Consider the following 14,698-nt stretch of genomic DNA (forward strand, 5'->3'; position numbering starts at 1 on the left):
TTGTACCATCAGGAAAGCACATTTCCCTTTACTTTGTATGGATCTATCCATGGTTGATGTTTATTTTTTTGTAATTTTTCCAAATCTTTTGGGTTTCTCATACCATGATGGGAATGGACCCCATTCCACAATTAAAGTTCATGAAATTAGTATTGTTTCAATCTGTGTCAGCCAAAAGTGCTCCTCAGCACCAGCAATGTGCCCAATATTGACTCTTTCTGCAATTCGTACGGGGTTATCTGGACTGATAGCATATATAAAACAGCATCTACAAATCGTACTTTAGAAGACCCGTTGATATTATTACTATTGGAACTGTCTGGGTATCTTTCTTCCACATGGCTCTCGTTTCTGCCTGCAGATCCTGGTATTTTAGGACTTGGTCTCTCTCCGTGCGTAAGACACTGCAGTCACTGTGTGTGGCGATTTTAATGATCGATGTTATTTTGGTCTTTTCTACATCTGGTTTTCTAGCATCTATCTTTTGAACTGCTGGTAATGGGTGATCCCATGTGACAAACATTTTCTATGATGCTTTGTGGCTCGTTTCCAGTGTTTTTCAGCCACTTCAATACCATGTTTGTACAAACCCCAGTGCAACAGTCTCACCACATTATAATGCCTTTCAGTACACAGTCCTTCTGCCATTACTGTGTCACAACCAGCGACTAGGTGTGTGACAGTTTCCAATTTGGTTTTATAAAACCTACCGTTGTCCGTTTCTCCCACATGTTCAATGGACTGTAAACAAGTGTGTACGTAGCCCACTATCTTGGGCCGCCAATATTAACCTTTCATCTCTTGAATTCACCCATCCTTAAAAATTCCTACATTTGTTCCCGATCAGCATAATGTTCTTCCAGACGTTTTCTATAATTGCAACTATATTTATGCTTTTTCCACATTTCTTGCCTTCTGATCTGGTCCTTCCACTTAGCAAATTCAGTTGCTACCTGATTTTTATCTACTTCTGGTTTGATTTCCATTCCTGTACGACTTCGATATGCTTCTGCTTAATTAAGCAGAGAGATTATCTTAGATTTATTCCCCTCATGTTTCAAAACTTTCACATTTGGATCTTGTGAGGTCAGTAGAGTCCCACGATTGCAGATCTACACATGCAATCAATTTCAAGGAGGTCCATCCCTCCTTTGGAACAAGGAACGTATAATCTTGGTTTACACTTCAAAACTGTAAGTTAGGACAGGAAGAGCAAATTGGTTTACAACTTGGATCTTGTTCCTAGATGTCAACGCTGCTCTCAAGATTATTTAAGGTCTTCTAAAATACTCCTTACGGAGTTTTATTCGCATTTGTCCATGTTTTATTGCTGATCCTTCATCAATCCCCAAGTATTTATACACTCTCTCTTGCTCAAGTTCTTTTATATCACTTTCTTGTCCCGAACTGATGTTTTCCTGATGCAGTTTTTCTGCTTTAAAAGGTTTTTTCACATTTATCAAGACCAAATGACATTCTAATATCATCTGAAAAAGTCTTGACAATTTTGCAGCTGTGCTTTCAGTTTCTCATCCGATGGGCCATACAGTTTAAATCGCATGTCCTCCCCATGGTCGATTCAAGTTTAAAGACATGCAGGTAGGAGCGTGAGTAGGTGTGTAGTCTTTGAATGTTGGACGTCGGGCTGGCAACTCGACACTGTAAAAATCCACTGCCAATCATAAGCGGCCCAGTGATCTGCTGTGGTGACCCCTAACTGGGAAAAGCCTAAAGACATTACTTTTTACACAACACTCAAAAATATCTTGCCTCCTGAAGAAAGCTGCTAAACAGGTCAAAATTGAAGTGAATACTACATCACAAATCCCTTACACTGCCAAAGTTGACATTTCAGTCTCAAACAGAGTCTGGTCATGACCTTGTAACTAGGCAACCTACTTTCTTAGAACGCAAGAAAAAAAATGAGGGAGGAGCTAAGCAGGCAGCACATATCTGCAGGAGTCAGAGAAGGGTGTTGGTGATTCAATACATCTCCTAGAGAAAATGAAGGGCTGGAGACAGTATTATCTTCTCTTCTACTGCGAGTACCCGTATAACAAGTTTAAAAAGTTTGTGATTACATGCAGCTGCACTTCAGCAAGGTCCAGCAAACAAGCCACACAACACAATAAATAAAGGAAACAGAAAAGAAAGGAAATCAATAAGTAGATAAAGATGGTAAACTAAGCAAATCAATAAGTAGATAAAGATGGCAAACTAAGAAGTCCAGCAGGCAGTTACAGACAGACTATTAAGTTCAGCATACTCTGTGTGTAAAAATGCTTATACAGTAGGAAACAAGCCAGCTATGCAAACCCAAAAATGTTACTGGCAGTCAAAGGGCAGAGTGGAATGTGAAATTCTGAAAGTTGTACTATGGCTTAGTCTGTCTAGGTTTTAAAATAATAAAATTAGTTTATTGTTATAATTGCAATCCCTAATGAATTCATGCTCTATGATCAAACTGAACTAATTTGGATGCAATTAAGAGATGGACAAGCAGCAAAAATTCAGGCACTCTGTTAGAAAATTTCAGCAAAGACAACTTACATATGTGCACATTAGTTGAATGTAGTACTCCCGGGACAAGACTGTGCCTTTGTGAGCACGACTGTCCACGATGTTATGACCTACTCTGAAAAAACACTACTTTAAAAGAACTCTATAGTGTGCAGCAACTCTTACAAAAGGAGAAAAGAAACGAAAATCCTCTGCTTCTACCTGCATTACGAATACATTGAAAAGAAAAGGGGGAAAAAAAAAAGCCAGTCTGGAAGAAGGCTGGGTTTGCTACTGTGAATCCTAGGAGCACTACAATTAGCCCATTTGTGGGCACTAACCCAATGGACGCAAATGTTTTTCAGTTTGAACAATTTTTTTTGCTACCTACTTGCCAAACACAGACAGGAAACGCACACTGCCACTGAAGCCTCAGTTTAGACAGACAAGTTAAGGCATCTTGGGGTAGAATTAATTAACAGCAAGAAGGGGGCATTGACTTATATGCAACTAGGGAATCTAGACCAAAACTGAGAATAACAGATCAGGGCAGGATACATGGAAAAGACTATTACAAATGACTGCAGAGATGTTGTGAGATCATCATTACAAACCTTACGTGTTTGCACATTTCAATATCTACTGTTCGTGCAGAGTCTGCAACCCCTCATTCTTGTCAAGCGCCCTTTACACATCTTCAGTAAAATGGCCAGGGAATAAGCAACAGTTTACATGCTTTGCCTAGCACAACCATAAACTGCTTGAAGTGTATAAAATGCAGTAATACAATCAAATATTTTTAAAGGTTCTGTTATAGAGTAAATGCATCCAAGGGGTGGGTGCAGGCAATACAAGTTGCATGCTATCATGCATAAGGATTGCAAACATTCACGAAGGAAATCGCTGCCGGTCACTCCAGGCATCAACCTCTTTCTCTTTTCGTGTGTGTACGGAACAGGAAGGGAGTACTACAGTTATTACTTATAGGCAACAGTACTACAGGGTCCTAACAGTAACTTCAAGAACTAACAGTGCATCTCTGTGCTACGCTACAGCAGATGTAATACAAGGGCCAGGGCATGCTTTTTAGAAAAAAAGGTTGTTAATCACTCTACAGCTAATCCTCACTTCTTCCTCTTGAGCAAAATTCATATACAGCCATACATTCTGCTAAAACTGCCATGTTAAGTACATTCAACAAGGTGTTCAGCAGGCCAAATTTTTCAAGACTAGGCACATCATCTTAACAACTTAAGAAAGTTTAACTAAATGTAACGTCATATAGAATCATAATAGGCTACTAGGCTAATAACCCTGGGGCCCTTACAAGCCTAGCCAAGAGTTTCTCTCCAAAGAGAGACCTCAGTCAACACTTGCCACCCCTGTCAATGAGGGACACAGGTGGAAACCCTAGGACAAACAAGTGGCTTCCCATCCACTCATCAATGCTGCGCTTGAAGAGGGTCAACAAGGTACTCTGATGTGCATGGGCAGCCTCTGGGAGACAAACCTGTCTCTCCAGCAGATTTTGTTGATGTTGCACATTAGATTCAGGCCTGTCAAGTGGGTAATGCACAAGGAGTTAGACTTACGGACATGGAGCATCTCTAGTAGAGCAGGGTCCGAGATTGCCTTGTAGGCAAGAGACAGATCACCTCTGAGCAATCTGTATGATAACAAGCAGAGTAATAATGATTTGAACCTGTCCACATAGGAAAGGTGTTGGAGACCATGGATTCTTTGTGAGGCATTTCTGTGGCCTTTCTAGTTGGTACAGATGTTTGGAGAGGTACAAAAAAACAAGGGCGTTATACCCAATTATTGGTCTAATGAGGGAGGAGTACAAAGAGGTAATAACCTCCTTTTATCTGGATGCAATCCCTTTACTAATGAGATGAACCATGTAAAAGGCTTTACTAACCACTGCTACTACATGATGGTCGAACTCACCACAGGTTGTGTGTTAGAGGGTTGCCATTGATGTGGTAATCAGTAGGGGCTATGTTTCTGCTGAATGGTGTGATGATACATTTCTTTTTTTGCATCTAGCTTGAGGCCATGACTTTGGCAACAGTCAGTTGCTGTGAGAACCTCTTGCAGTAAGTTAACTGCATTTGGGGAGTCCGTGACAGCACCCAACTTACAGTCACCCATAAAACTTGGTCAGCCACAGGCCTTTTGTCTTTGTCTGGACCTCTGAGAAGTAGATACCAGACAGTAGGGGTCCCAGACAGATCCCTGGGGAGCTCCATTCGTGACAGGTCTGCTAAGGGAGGTGGAGGTGCCTATTTTGACCATGAGTGTCCTGCTGGTGAGCCCATTTACTCCACGTTGTGTTAACTTTTTAATGATGCCCGAATGGGGGATTGTGTCAAAGGTCTTGGCCAAGTCGAGGTAAGCTGTATGTGCTGACTTTCCCTCATCCAGGACCTTGATGAGGGTCTCAAAGAAGTCAACCAGGTTCAACACGCAAGATCTGCCCTTTACTAATCCGAACTGGGTAGGGTCAAGTGCTTGGAGATTATTCTCATAAACAAGGGTAAAGGCAATCATAATATGCTCCATGGCTTTACAGATCAGACTTGTCAAGCTTATGGGGCGATGGTTTCCAGGGTCAGTAGTGGCACCACCTTTGTGCAAGGGGATGACAATGGCAGTTCTCCACTCTGCTGGAATGAAGCCTGTACTTAGGCTTTGCCTGATTAGGATATTCAATGGCGAAGCCAGTTCTTGCTGGAGAAGGTGCAGAATACTGCCTGGGATACTATCAGGTCCCATGGAAGCTGTGTTCTTTGCCTTGGATAGGGCCTTTAACACGCTCTACAGAGATGCGGGTTGCAGGACAAGTATTGGGGATGATGTCAAAAGGGTCTTTGGAGGGAACAGGGTGGTGAAGTTTGCACTGAATCTATTTGCTAGCAGGTTGGCTAAGTCAACAGGATCAGTGTAAGTCACACCATTAAGTACCAACTCGGAACACACCTGGGCTTTGCCATAGAAATTTCTGATGTAACTGAAGGCGGCTTTGTGATTTCCCTTTGTTTTGGAGACTAGTTTCGATTCATAATTGGCTGTGGAGGTTTTCACTAGTGATCTAATTTGCTTGTTGAGGCTAAGGAGGGAATTTTTTCCAATTGGTTTCTTTCTACCCTTGGACAATGTCCACCAAACAGGTCTGCGTTTCCTTGAGAAGCGCCCTTTAGTTCTGTTGGGTATGGCTGAGTCCATGCAGTTGTACAGGTGCTTGTATACTGCACTGGTGTACTGTTCAGCATAGTTGTCTGCATCCTCTGAGGGGAGGCAGGGGTGGGAAGCTACAGATAGCTTCCCTTAGGCGGTTGTAATCAGCTTTTGAAAAGTTTTTTTGTTGATTATGGCTGTCGGGGTGGAACAGAAACTATAAAATGAGACAATCCGATAACCTCATCTCATCAGAGAAGAACATACTATGGGAGTGGTGCAACAGTCGCCCACGTTGGTGATAACCAAGTCCAGAATGTTATCTCCATTTGTGGGGGTTGAGACCAGCTGGTCCAGTGTGTTACAATTGATGAAGTCAGGGAATTGTTGAGAGAATGCATTAGTGCAGGAACAGTTCATCCAGTCTCTGGTGGGATAGTTGAAGTCATCAAGGATCAGGGTGTTAGGGGATATCTTGGGAGTCAAGTATATCCAGGTAAGAGGAGAGGAGTGGGCATCCTGAGTCATGGGGGGGGGTCTATAGCTATAACCTGGATGGGTGTCTTGCCAACTATCAGTTGCACCTGGAGTAGTTCCAGTGCGTTATGCTGGCAGACTAGTCTGGAGGTGCCCCTGTCATTAACTAAGATAAGAGTCTCCACCACCCTAAGTCTTCCCAACCTCATTTTGGGGTTGGAATGTGTGGAATAAGGTATAGCCTGGTATGACAGGGGTGCTCTCCGCAGCCCTGTGGTCATAAAAAAAAAAAAAAAAAAAAAAAAAAAAAAAACACACATACACAAACACTCTACTACCTAGTATCCTCAAGGCATGGAAACAGAGGGCATGCAAATGAGACATGTACCTGTCCAAGTATACATATACAGTGAGCGAACACATGAGCTGCAGCAGGACAGCAACACTGCATACTAGTAACTAAACTGGAATAATTTCTACTACTTTAAAGCATTTTTTTTAACTCAGAATATTATGTAAAAAAGTGAATTATATGTTTAGAATATTACGTCAAGAAATTAATACAAGTGGAGAGCAAGAGTTAAGTGGGACAAGTTGATCCTCACAACAGAACACGTGGTTTAAGATTACAAAATCTGAAAGTATACTTTACAGTTACACAGTTAACACCCATATACATAACATAAACATAAGGTTATAATTCAAGGTGGAAAGGGATAGGATGATGAATCAAGGAAGAGGTTAAGAAAAAAGGACAGAGTGAGGTTTTGGATGCAGCTCCTAAAAGGGGGAATAAAAACCACAGAGAATACTTTTTGCAACTTTATGAAATGTAATACTCTACGAACTAGGCCAACACTTGAATTAAGAAAGATCTTGCCAATAGTGATGATTACAAAAAAGGGTACAGAAAATAGGCAAGACAGGCTGGAATTTACTGGAGAAAATTTGTAAAGGAACCAAGGTATTGGCAACTAACCCCCTACTGTAATGTCTTCCCTGGTAAGGTCAGATCACAAAATGGTCTCCTTTGAAGTAAAAATAAAATCTGGACCCCCAGCTAAACCTGGAATATTCAGGAACTATTCTTAGGCTAACCTCCTGCTATTAAGTGAGAACCTGGCAAACTTTCAAGCCCCCATTAACCCTGAGAACACTGCTTCCTATGCAAAACTGTTCAAAGAAACCCTGTACAAGCATGTTAATAGCTGCATAGAGGCAGCTGTATCCATCAGGAAGAAGTACAGAACTCAAAAAACAAGCCACCCTGGTGGAATCACAAAATCAATCGGCTGTATAACAGGAAGAAAATCATAGCAACAATTAGGAAGTGCAGCACCCAGCAGGACAATGCACTCACACTAAATCAACTCAGAGGACAAAAAGTCTATGAAACCCAAATATGAGGCAAGTTTGGCCTCCCAGGCCAAGAACAACCACAAAGCATTCTTTAGCCATGTCTGCAACCTCAAAAGGCAATGCACAGTTGTGTGCGGAACTCATTGTAAATGAAGCCACCTATACAGAGCCAGAAGATATAGCAAACCTCCTGGCTGATAAATGCAGCACTTATTGCCTTTTGTTACCTGGATAGATTCATACAAAGCTCATTTTCAGAGATCTGGACAGCATTTATGACTACTAGGAAAATTTGGTAAAGATATTTGGAAACTGACACTCTTGAAAAGTGCAACAAGACCTTTATGCCATACACCTGAAGTATCACAAACACAAAAAGTTTGATGGGACTGCAGTTTACTACCTTAATCATATGATGGCATTTTCCACCCTATGCTGCACTGCACTTTCAATGCTGGACTATGAATCTTAATACCTAACGTGGCGAGCATCATCCACAGACTTCTGATCTACCCATAAAAGGGTTAGCTGCCTCTCCATAAAAGGGTAAGCTGCCAATCTACAGAATGACCAACACTGCAGATCATGGTAAAGAAGTCACTAATACTTCAAATACTCAACACTATGCAAACTATTAACTTTTAAATACATCATTTACTTAACTGTACATTATGCATAAAGGTGTGACAAGTCACAATGAGACAGTACATTTATGACTTTTTGTCGTGCCTTGTGACTGGAAGTCACTTGACAACTTAGTTACCAGGATTACAACCAAGCAATGATGCAAGATCCAAAACAAAACAGAAAATCTTAAAATAATCTAGAAAAGACTTTTTGAAACCAAAAAAGAATCTTCACTCTCAAGTAGATGTGCGACGTCTAGTATGGTAATGCATTCTGCACTTCAAGTGACCACCATTAAGCATGCTGCCAAGACAATGAGTGGCAACCCTACATCTACAATATAGACAACTGTTGAAATACTTCACCACCAACTGAGAGCGCATACCTCTGGTTACAAAATGCTGTAATACACTGTATTAAAAAAAAATAAAAACTATTTCAGCTTTTCCCGGTTAGGAGTTGCCACAGCGGATCTCCAGTCCACTTATGACTGGCAGTGATTTTTATGGTGTCGAGTTGCCAGCCCGGTGCCTACCGTCAGAGAAGGCCCACCCACACACGCACCTACCTGTATGTCTTTTAAAATACAGTCAATCGCAGGAAGGACATGCAGACTCCACACAGAAGGCACTCCAGCCGAGAATCAACCAGACATTTCTAATTTAAGTTTTCACTTAAGAGTTAACATATCTCACTGTCACTACTAGTTTAGTTCCCAGTTACTAACAGCAAACAGGCATGCTCTTTAAACAGCTGCATGAATACTGTAATGGACTTGTCTAATTATCCTTTAAAACTTGCTAATATTGTTCTACATGTATGTGTACTCACCTGAACTACTCCACTTTATACTGCTTACTGCAAAAAATTTCTGTTCCCTTTGTTTAGCTTTGGACCATAACCAAAAGAAGCCATTACCATGTACAACTAATGTTAAAGACCATCAACTCTGATTCTTTTTAATTGCTAATATTAACCACGAAGTGTGCACACAACTTAAAGACAGTACTTCAACTGATGCCTGCACACTGACTGAAGAGTCATGTTTTCTTGTAACACAGCCACCAACTCCATGGGGCCGCACATTAATTGAGACCTCCAATCTGGCACAACACTGAATCAGGTTCACAGACTGAGAATGGGAGTTCACGTCGGGTACGTCAGTGACTAGATTCAACTAGTGGCTCAATATCACAGAGAAGCCTAGGACATGTATTCTCCTGCTTCTGGGGAAACCCAAGTAGTCTGGAGAGGCAGACAGATGAGTGGAACACACCAGCTATTTCACAGTGGAGAACTGGGAACATCAGCTATTTCACAGTGGAGGACTTGACTTCTCTACTGAGTGAAGCAGCATAGCACAAAATTTAAAAACAACTTCATGCCCTTGCCCTACAATGTGATGAGGATTAGGTTTGCCAGTCTCTCAGCAAGGAAAATAATCATTAGAAACTTCCACTATACCAAGCTACTTCTAACAAAAATACTACTACAATAACTTGACAGGCACACATACATAAACAAGACTGCATCATAGAAGCACAATTCTCACTAGAGTAGCAGATTAAAAATGTTGAAATAGTACTATACAACCTTTACAAATTTCATCCACAGGAAAAAAGCACGTAATACTAAGATTTAATAATAATAAATATAAAATACTTCATTTAACCTTAAATAAATAAGTTTATGTGCCATGTTCTCTATTTTGGCATACCATTATAATGAGATCTTAGTTGACATCATTCAGGAACGATGAACGCACAAGACAAACAAACATACACTGCAAATCTAGTCTTACCCTAGTAACGGAAGGCACGGAACAGGTCATCTGGCACAAAACTAAAGGAAATGCAGCACCGCCCATTCATTCATCAAGAATCAAAAATGCTCTGTGACAATCAGAGCCACCCAAGGTTATCAAAATGTGAAATATGAAAAAGCAACACCAAACAAACGTCCCAACGATATATTATCTTAAGCTACACATACTGTATTAAAGCTATAAAACCAAGATTTAAAAAAAACTTTCTGAATATGTAAAAAAATTTACTTCCATTCAGATGTGGAAAAGTAAACAGAAATACGTACACATAGAACTAGTTTCGTCCCCAACCTCTAAATGTTGTCACTCTAATAATTCATAAACTATACACATTCTCACGACCTGCTACTCTCTCTCTCTGCTTAAAGGTAAAAGAGCTTACAAGGCTACAACTCCCCTTAAAAGTCAGTTATCCAAGCTACACGTAGCTTAAAACAGAGGCACATGCTGTAAAAAGGGGAATTTAATATTCCTTTAGACAGGTGAATTGTTCTATAATCTGTACTTAAACGTTCGTGACTATTAACATAACAATAAAAACTTCATAACTGAAGACCGATAGTCAGTGTGAGAAATTAATAAAGTTGCCGGCAGGAGGGCAAAAGTCCCTCACAACATCAAGTTCATCTCATGACATCTAGCAGCTGAAAGAAACACGAGTTAAGTTCATCTTGGCGGGCAGATGCAATCCACACCATTAACTAGTTTAGCCACCAGCACGTTTCTTGACCAAAAATAAGAGACTAGTCACAAGGCTGACCAAGCATCATCCATTACTATAAGCAATCCAAAAAGCACGCTTATCAATACCTTAGTGCCAACGATTCTGGCTGCTAACCTACTGGCAGACAACAAAGACATTGTAGAGGTGATCTTATAGCCACCCTTGACGTGCGATATGCCGGCTAAGTACACCACAGGCAGTTTACACACACCTTCGGCCTTCACAGTGACAAGGTTGAAGGTAGGGCTGAAAGACACTAGGCAATAGGGTCCTCAAACACAGCAAGATGTGCCCTTCCTCCTTTCCGTAATACTCCTCCTACAGCTGACTTTTCCTTAGTCCACGCAGCCATTGGTAGTAAGTGGCTCAAAGTCACGGGTTTATTGGAAGCTGAATGGTTTACAAAACAGCTGATCAAACTAAGGGGCGGGTCGTCTGTTAAAAAAACCAAATGACGTTCACTTGAAGTCAACTAGTTAACTGCCTGTCTTTTGAGTTCTTCTATGCTGGAGTTGACCGAGTCGCTTTTAGAGTAGATTTACGTCGCAGGGAAATTGAGAACGTACAGTCAGTCAAGTAATAATAGTAAAAATGTAAGTTAGTGACGCTAAAACATGAGGGAAAATAATTATTTGGTATATCATAGTAATTTTATTGAAAACAAAAATAAATACCCCTGATTTTTGTTTTCAAACACGTGCCCTGGTCACTTTTGAAGTTTGTAGGGTGGTATGGGGAAGACTATATTTGCAAAATTAGGTCAAACATCTGTAGCATCAAATTCACTTGTCTAAAATGTGTTTATACCTTTCTGACACCTTTCTCAAGTGTTATGCGTTAGTTGACCATTTATTCATATATGAACATAAATACGTGCACACGCACGCGTGTATGTATGTATGTATGTATATACATATATATATATATATATACATATAATCACACGCATTACATGGGTCTGTGTGTTTATATATATATATATATATATATATATATATATATATATGTCTGTGTGTGTGTGTGTATATATATATATATATATATATACGCGCACACATACATACCCACACAAACAGGTAGGTATGTTTACATGTATCATGCATTTTATATGCATATGTGGTTGAGATGTATATTATACACAGACACATACAAGTCAAGGGCTGCTGAATCACTCTATCTAAATAGAAACCTAGATTTGGTTGTAGTTCTAAGAAGGTCCCCAAGTGTGGTTTGTGATTCTAAATGGTTTCTGAAACGGTTTGGTGGTTTTGTTCAGCCAATTAGTGCAGAGGCCAGGTACCGTATTCCACCAACTGCAAACTAAGTGGGTTCAGGAATAAGTCTTAACTGCTAAGTAAGTTGTTTGCAAAAAGCAGTGGATTCAGTCGGTAAGAGTCAACATGTTTATTAAAAGTTAGAACAACAAAAGAGTGAAAAAGAGAATAACTTAACAGAACAAGGTAAAGAAATATCACAGTACATGATATGGCAAGACAAACAGTGAAGCACACACAACAGAAATAGGCATGTCCCACCCGCAAGCAGTTTTATGCCACTCTGTACAGCCCCACCAAAAGAAAACAAAGCAAATAATAGAGTCCACTCAACAACAAACCATAAAAAGCATAGGATCCCCAAAATGGCACAAGCACCACCAAATGTCACAATGCGAGAAGTGCACATAGGGTCTCCAAGCTGAGGAAAACAGTCCTTCATGGAAAAAGGCAAGATGAGAGGGGATGGGACAATGGACCACCAACCGGGCCACACCGCTAAAATGTCAACATGCAAATTGCAGTTCAACAAAGTGCTTACATGCAAGCTTCCTGGGCAAGAAATCTAGGGGAGCATACACAAAATGCATGTGTTTTTAGTGGTCATGTAACACATGGAGTACAGGAAGAACACTGACTCTCTTTCTCTCTCTTTTGGCTTTTCCCGGTTAGGGGTCGCCACAGCGGATCACCTTGTCCGCTCATGATTGGCAGTGGAGATTTTACGGTGTCGAGCTGCCAGCCCGGTGCCCAACATTCCACAGAAGGCACATGCACGCACTCACGCCTAGGGCCAATTTTAGCATGTCCAACACTGACAATGGTACTTAACTACTTTGGTTATTACACCCAGTGAAATAGTACTGCACCATCAGACTATAATAATCTTTTGCATGGCACATCACTCAACAATGGCAGCACACAGTATTCATGGTCCCCTGAACAAAATGCCAAATGGGGATTATTCTAGAGTACCCCACATTGTCAGACTATGCAGAAGTGGGCGTAGCCCGTGTGATTGACATGCCAAATGACATATGCAAATCATGCACGATTGACTGACATGCAGATCTACCAGTGACAGCATGCAGACATTAGATATATAGATACAAAATGAAGTTAAAATATGTAATTGTTTAAATTTATAGATTTGTACAGCACTAAATTTACACATACACAGTTAAGCACAATATCACTTTCAAGAACAATAAATATAATAGACGTATAGCTCTCAACTGTCCAGATTTTTGCAGAATGTCCAGATTTCTGACTCATATTTTTGGTCCGTTCCTCATATAATTGTAGTTTTCTGGCAAATCACTGGCTAATCATTGAGGACTGAAGTCAGAAAATAATGGCAGATATTTAATTTTCAGACTTCATATCCTTCAGAAAGTTCATGCTAATGCAAAACTTGTTATTCTATTATAGGTTCATAGCTAGGTACTAGGCTATTGGCCCTAGGGCCTATATAAGCTTAGCCAAACGGTACCCTGGCTTTTGCCACCCAAGAAAATTATTTTCCTGTGTCCCTGTTGAACAGAGCCACAGAAGTTATCCCCGGGCAAGGGCACCCGCAGGCAGGTGCACTTGCACCACCCTGGATTTTCTTAAGCTATCGCACGATGATTTGACAGAACAACTTTTCAGCTTTTGTTTTTTTCTGTATTTCTTAAGCTATCGCACGATGATTTGTTAGAACAACTTTTCAGCTTTTTTTTCTGTAAAGCCTGCATCGTTCAGAGAGGAGATGTTATTGGAGGTGGTTGTCACAAGATGCATAATTGACAAGCCTCAATTCCTCCTTAAACTGCATCTCTCAACCATTAGTTTCATTTGTATGACTATGGGTGGCAGTGGAAGATTCACTTATCCTGATTTGATACACACAGCGAAGGAAAGTATTGTCGTGTGGGAGGCTGGTGGTGTGTGCACTTAGTGTTGAAGGAAGTGGAAGGGAACTGAACTAAAGGTAGGTGAGAGGTGTCTGTCGCTGGTTGATCAAAAACTGGGTCAGAAGGAAGAACCAAGAAAGAAGCTCCTAGTGTGTGTACAGTACTCCTCCTGAGTCCTAAGGTAATTTTCTTTTTTTTTGTACACTGTCTGAATCATGGCTTCCAGCTTGGTGGTGGTGCACTTGAGATGGAGCATAGACCATTGACGAGTCAAGTGTGTGTATCGAGTGTATCGTATGTGTTTGAAATTGTGTCTGTAGGATTTTCCCTGGTGTCACTCACTCACTGTCCAGGTATTTTTTTTCTGTAAACTGACTGAATCATAGCTTCCAGTGCGTCATCTCGTCGAGTCGAGTAGTCACTTGTGTTTTGTGTCCAGAGAGAGTATTTTTCCCCTGGTGTCCAGTGCCCCCCGGGGTTAATTTCCTATCTCCCATCCAATCATCAAGATTCTTCTTGAAGAGTGCTAATGAGGAGCTTTGTTTGATATAGATAGGTAGTTTGTTCCAGAGTATGGGAAGTCTCTAGAACAGGAATTTATCCCTCCAGCATGTTATGTTTATTGTGGTGAGAAGGTTTAGGTCCCTAGAGCATGTAGCTCGGAGGGATTGGGATTTCTTTAAGTGGAGCATGTTCAACAGCTCTGGGTTTGACATAGCTTTGTATGTTAGGCAGAGATCGCCTCTGAGTAGGTGATATGCGACAGAGTAATGCTGGAGTTTTTTGAGACGGTCTGCATAGGGCATCTGTTTGAGGCCGGTAATCCTCTTTGTGAGGT

The 14,698-nt window shown here is 40.8% G+C and overlaps 1 protein-coding gene across 1 annotated transcript in view; it reads right to left on the reverse strand.

The window, feature by feature from the left end:
* CS (citrate synthase) overlaps positions 1-11,017 on the reverse strand; it is a gene marked incomplete in the record, with an annotated part of 801,297 nt that extends 790,280 nt beyond the window's left edge. Inside the window, 1 exon segment of the mRNA XM_044083715.1 lies at positions 10,778-11,017. Within this exon segment, the coding sequence (XP_043939650.1) occupies positions 10,778-10,828 (51 nt within the window).
* Between the last annotated feature and the right edge of the window lie 3,681 nt (positions 11,018-14,698).

The sequence above is a fragment of the Protopterus annectens genome, chromosome 9.part0 (genome assembly GCF_019279795.1).
Source record: "Protopterus annectens isolate FY-2018-M chromosome 9.part0, PAN1.0, whole genome shotgun sequence".
Classification (NCBI taxonomy): domain Eukaryota; kingdom Metazoa; phylum Chordata; order Ceratodontiformes; family Protopteridae; genus Protopterus; species Protopterus annectens.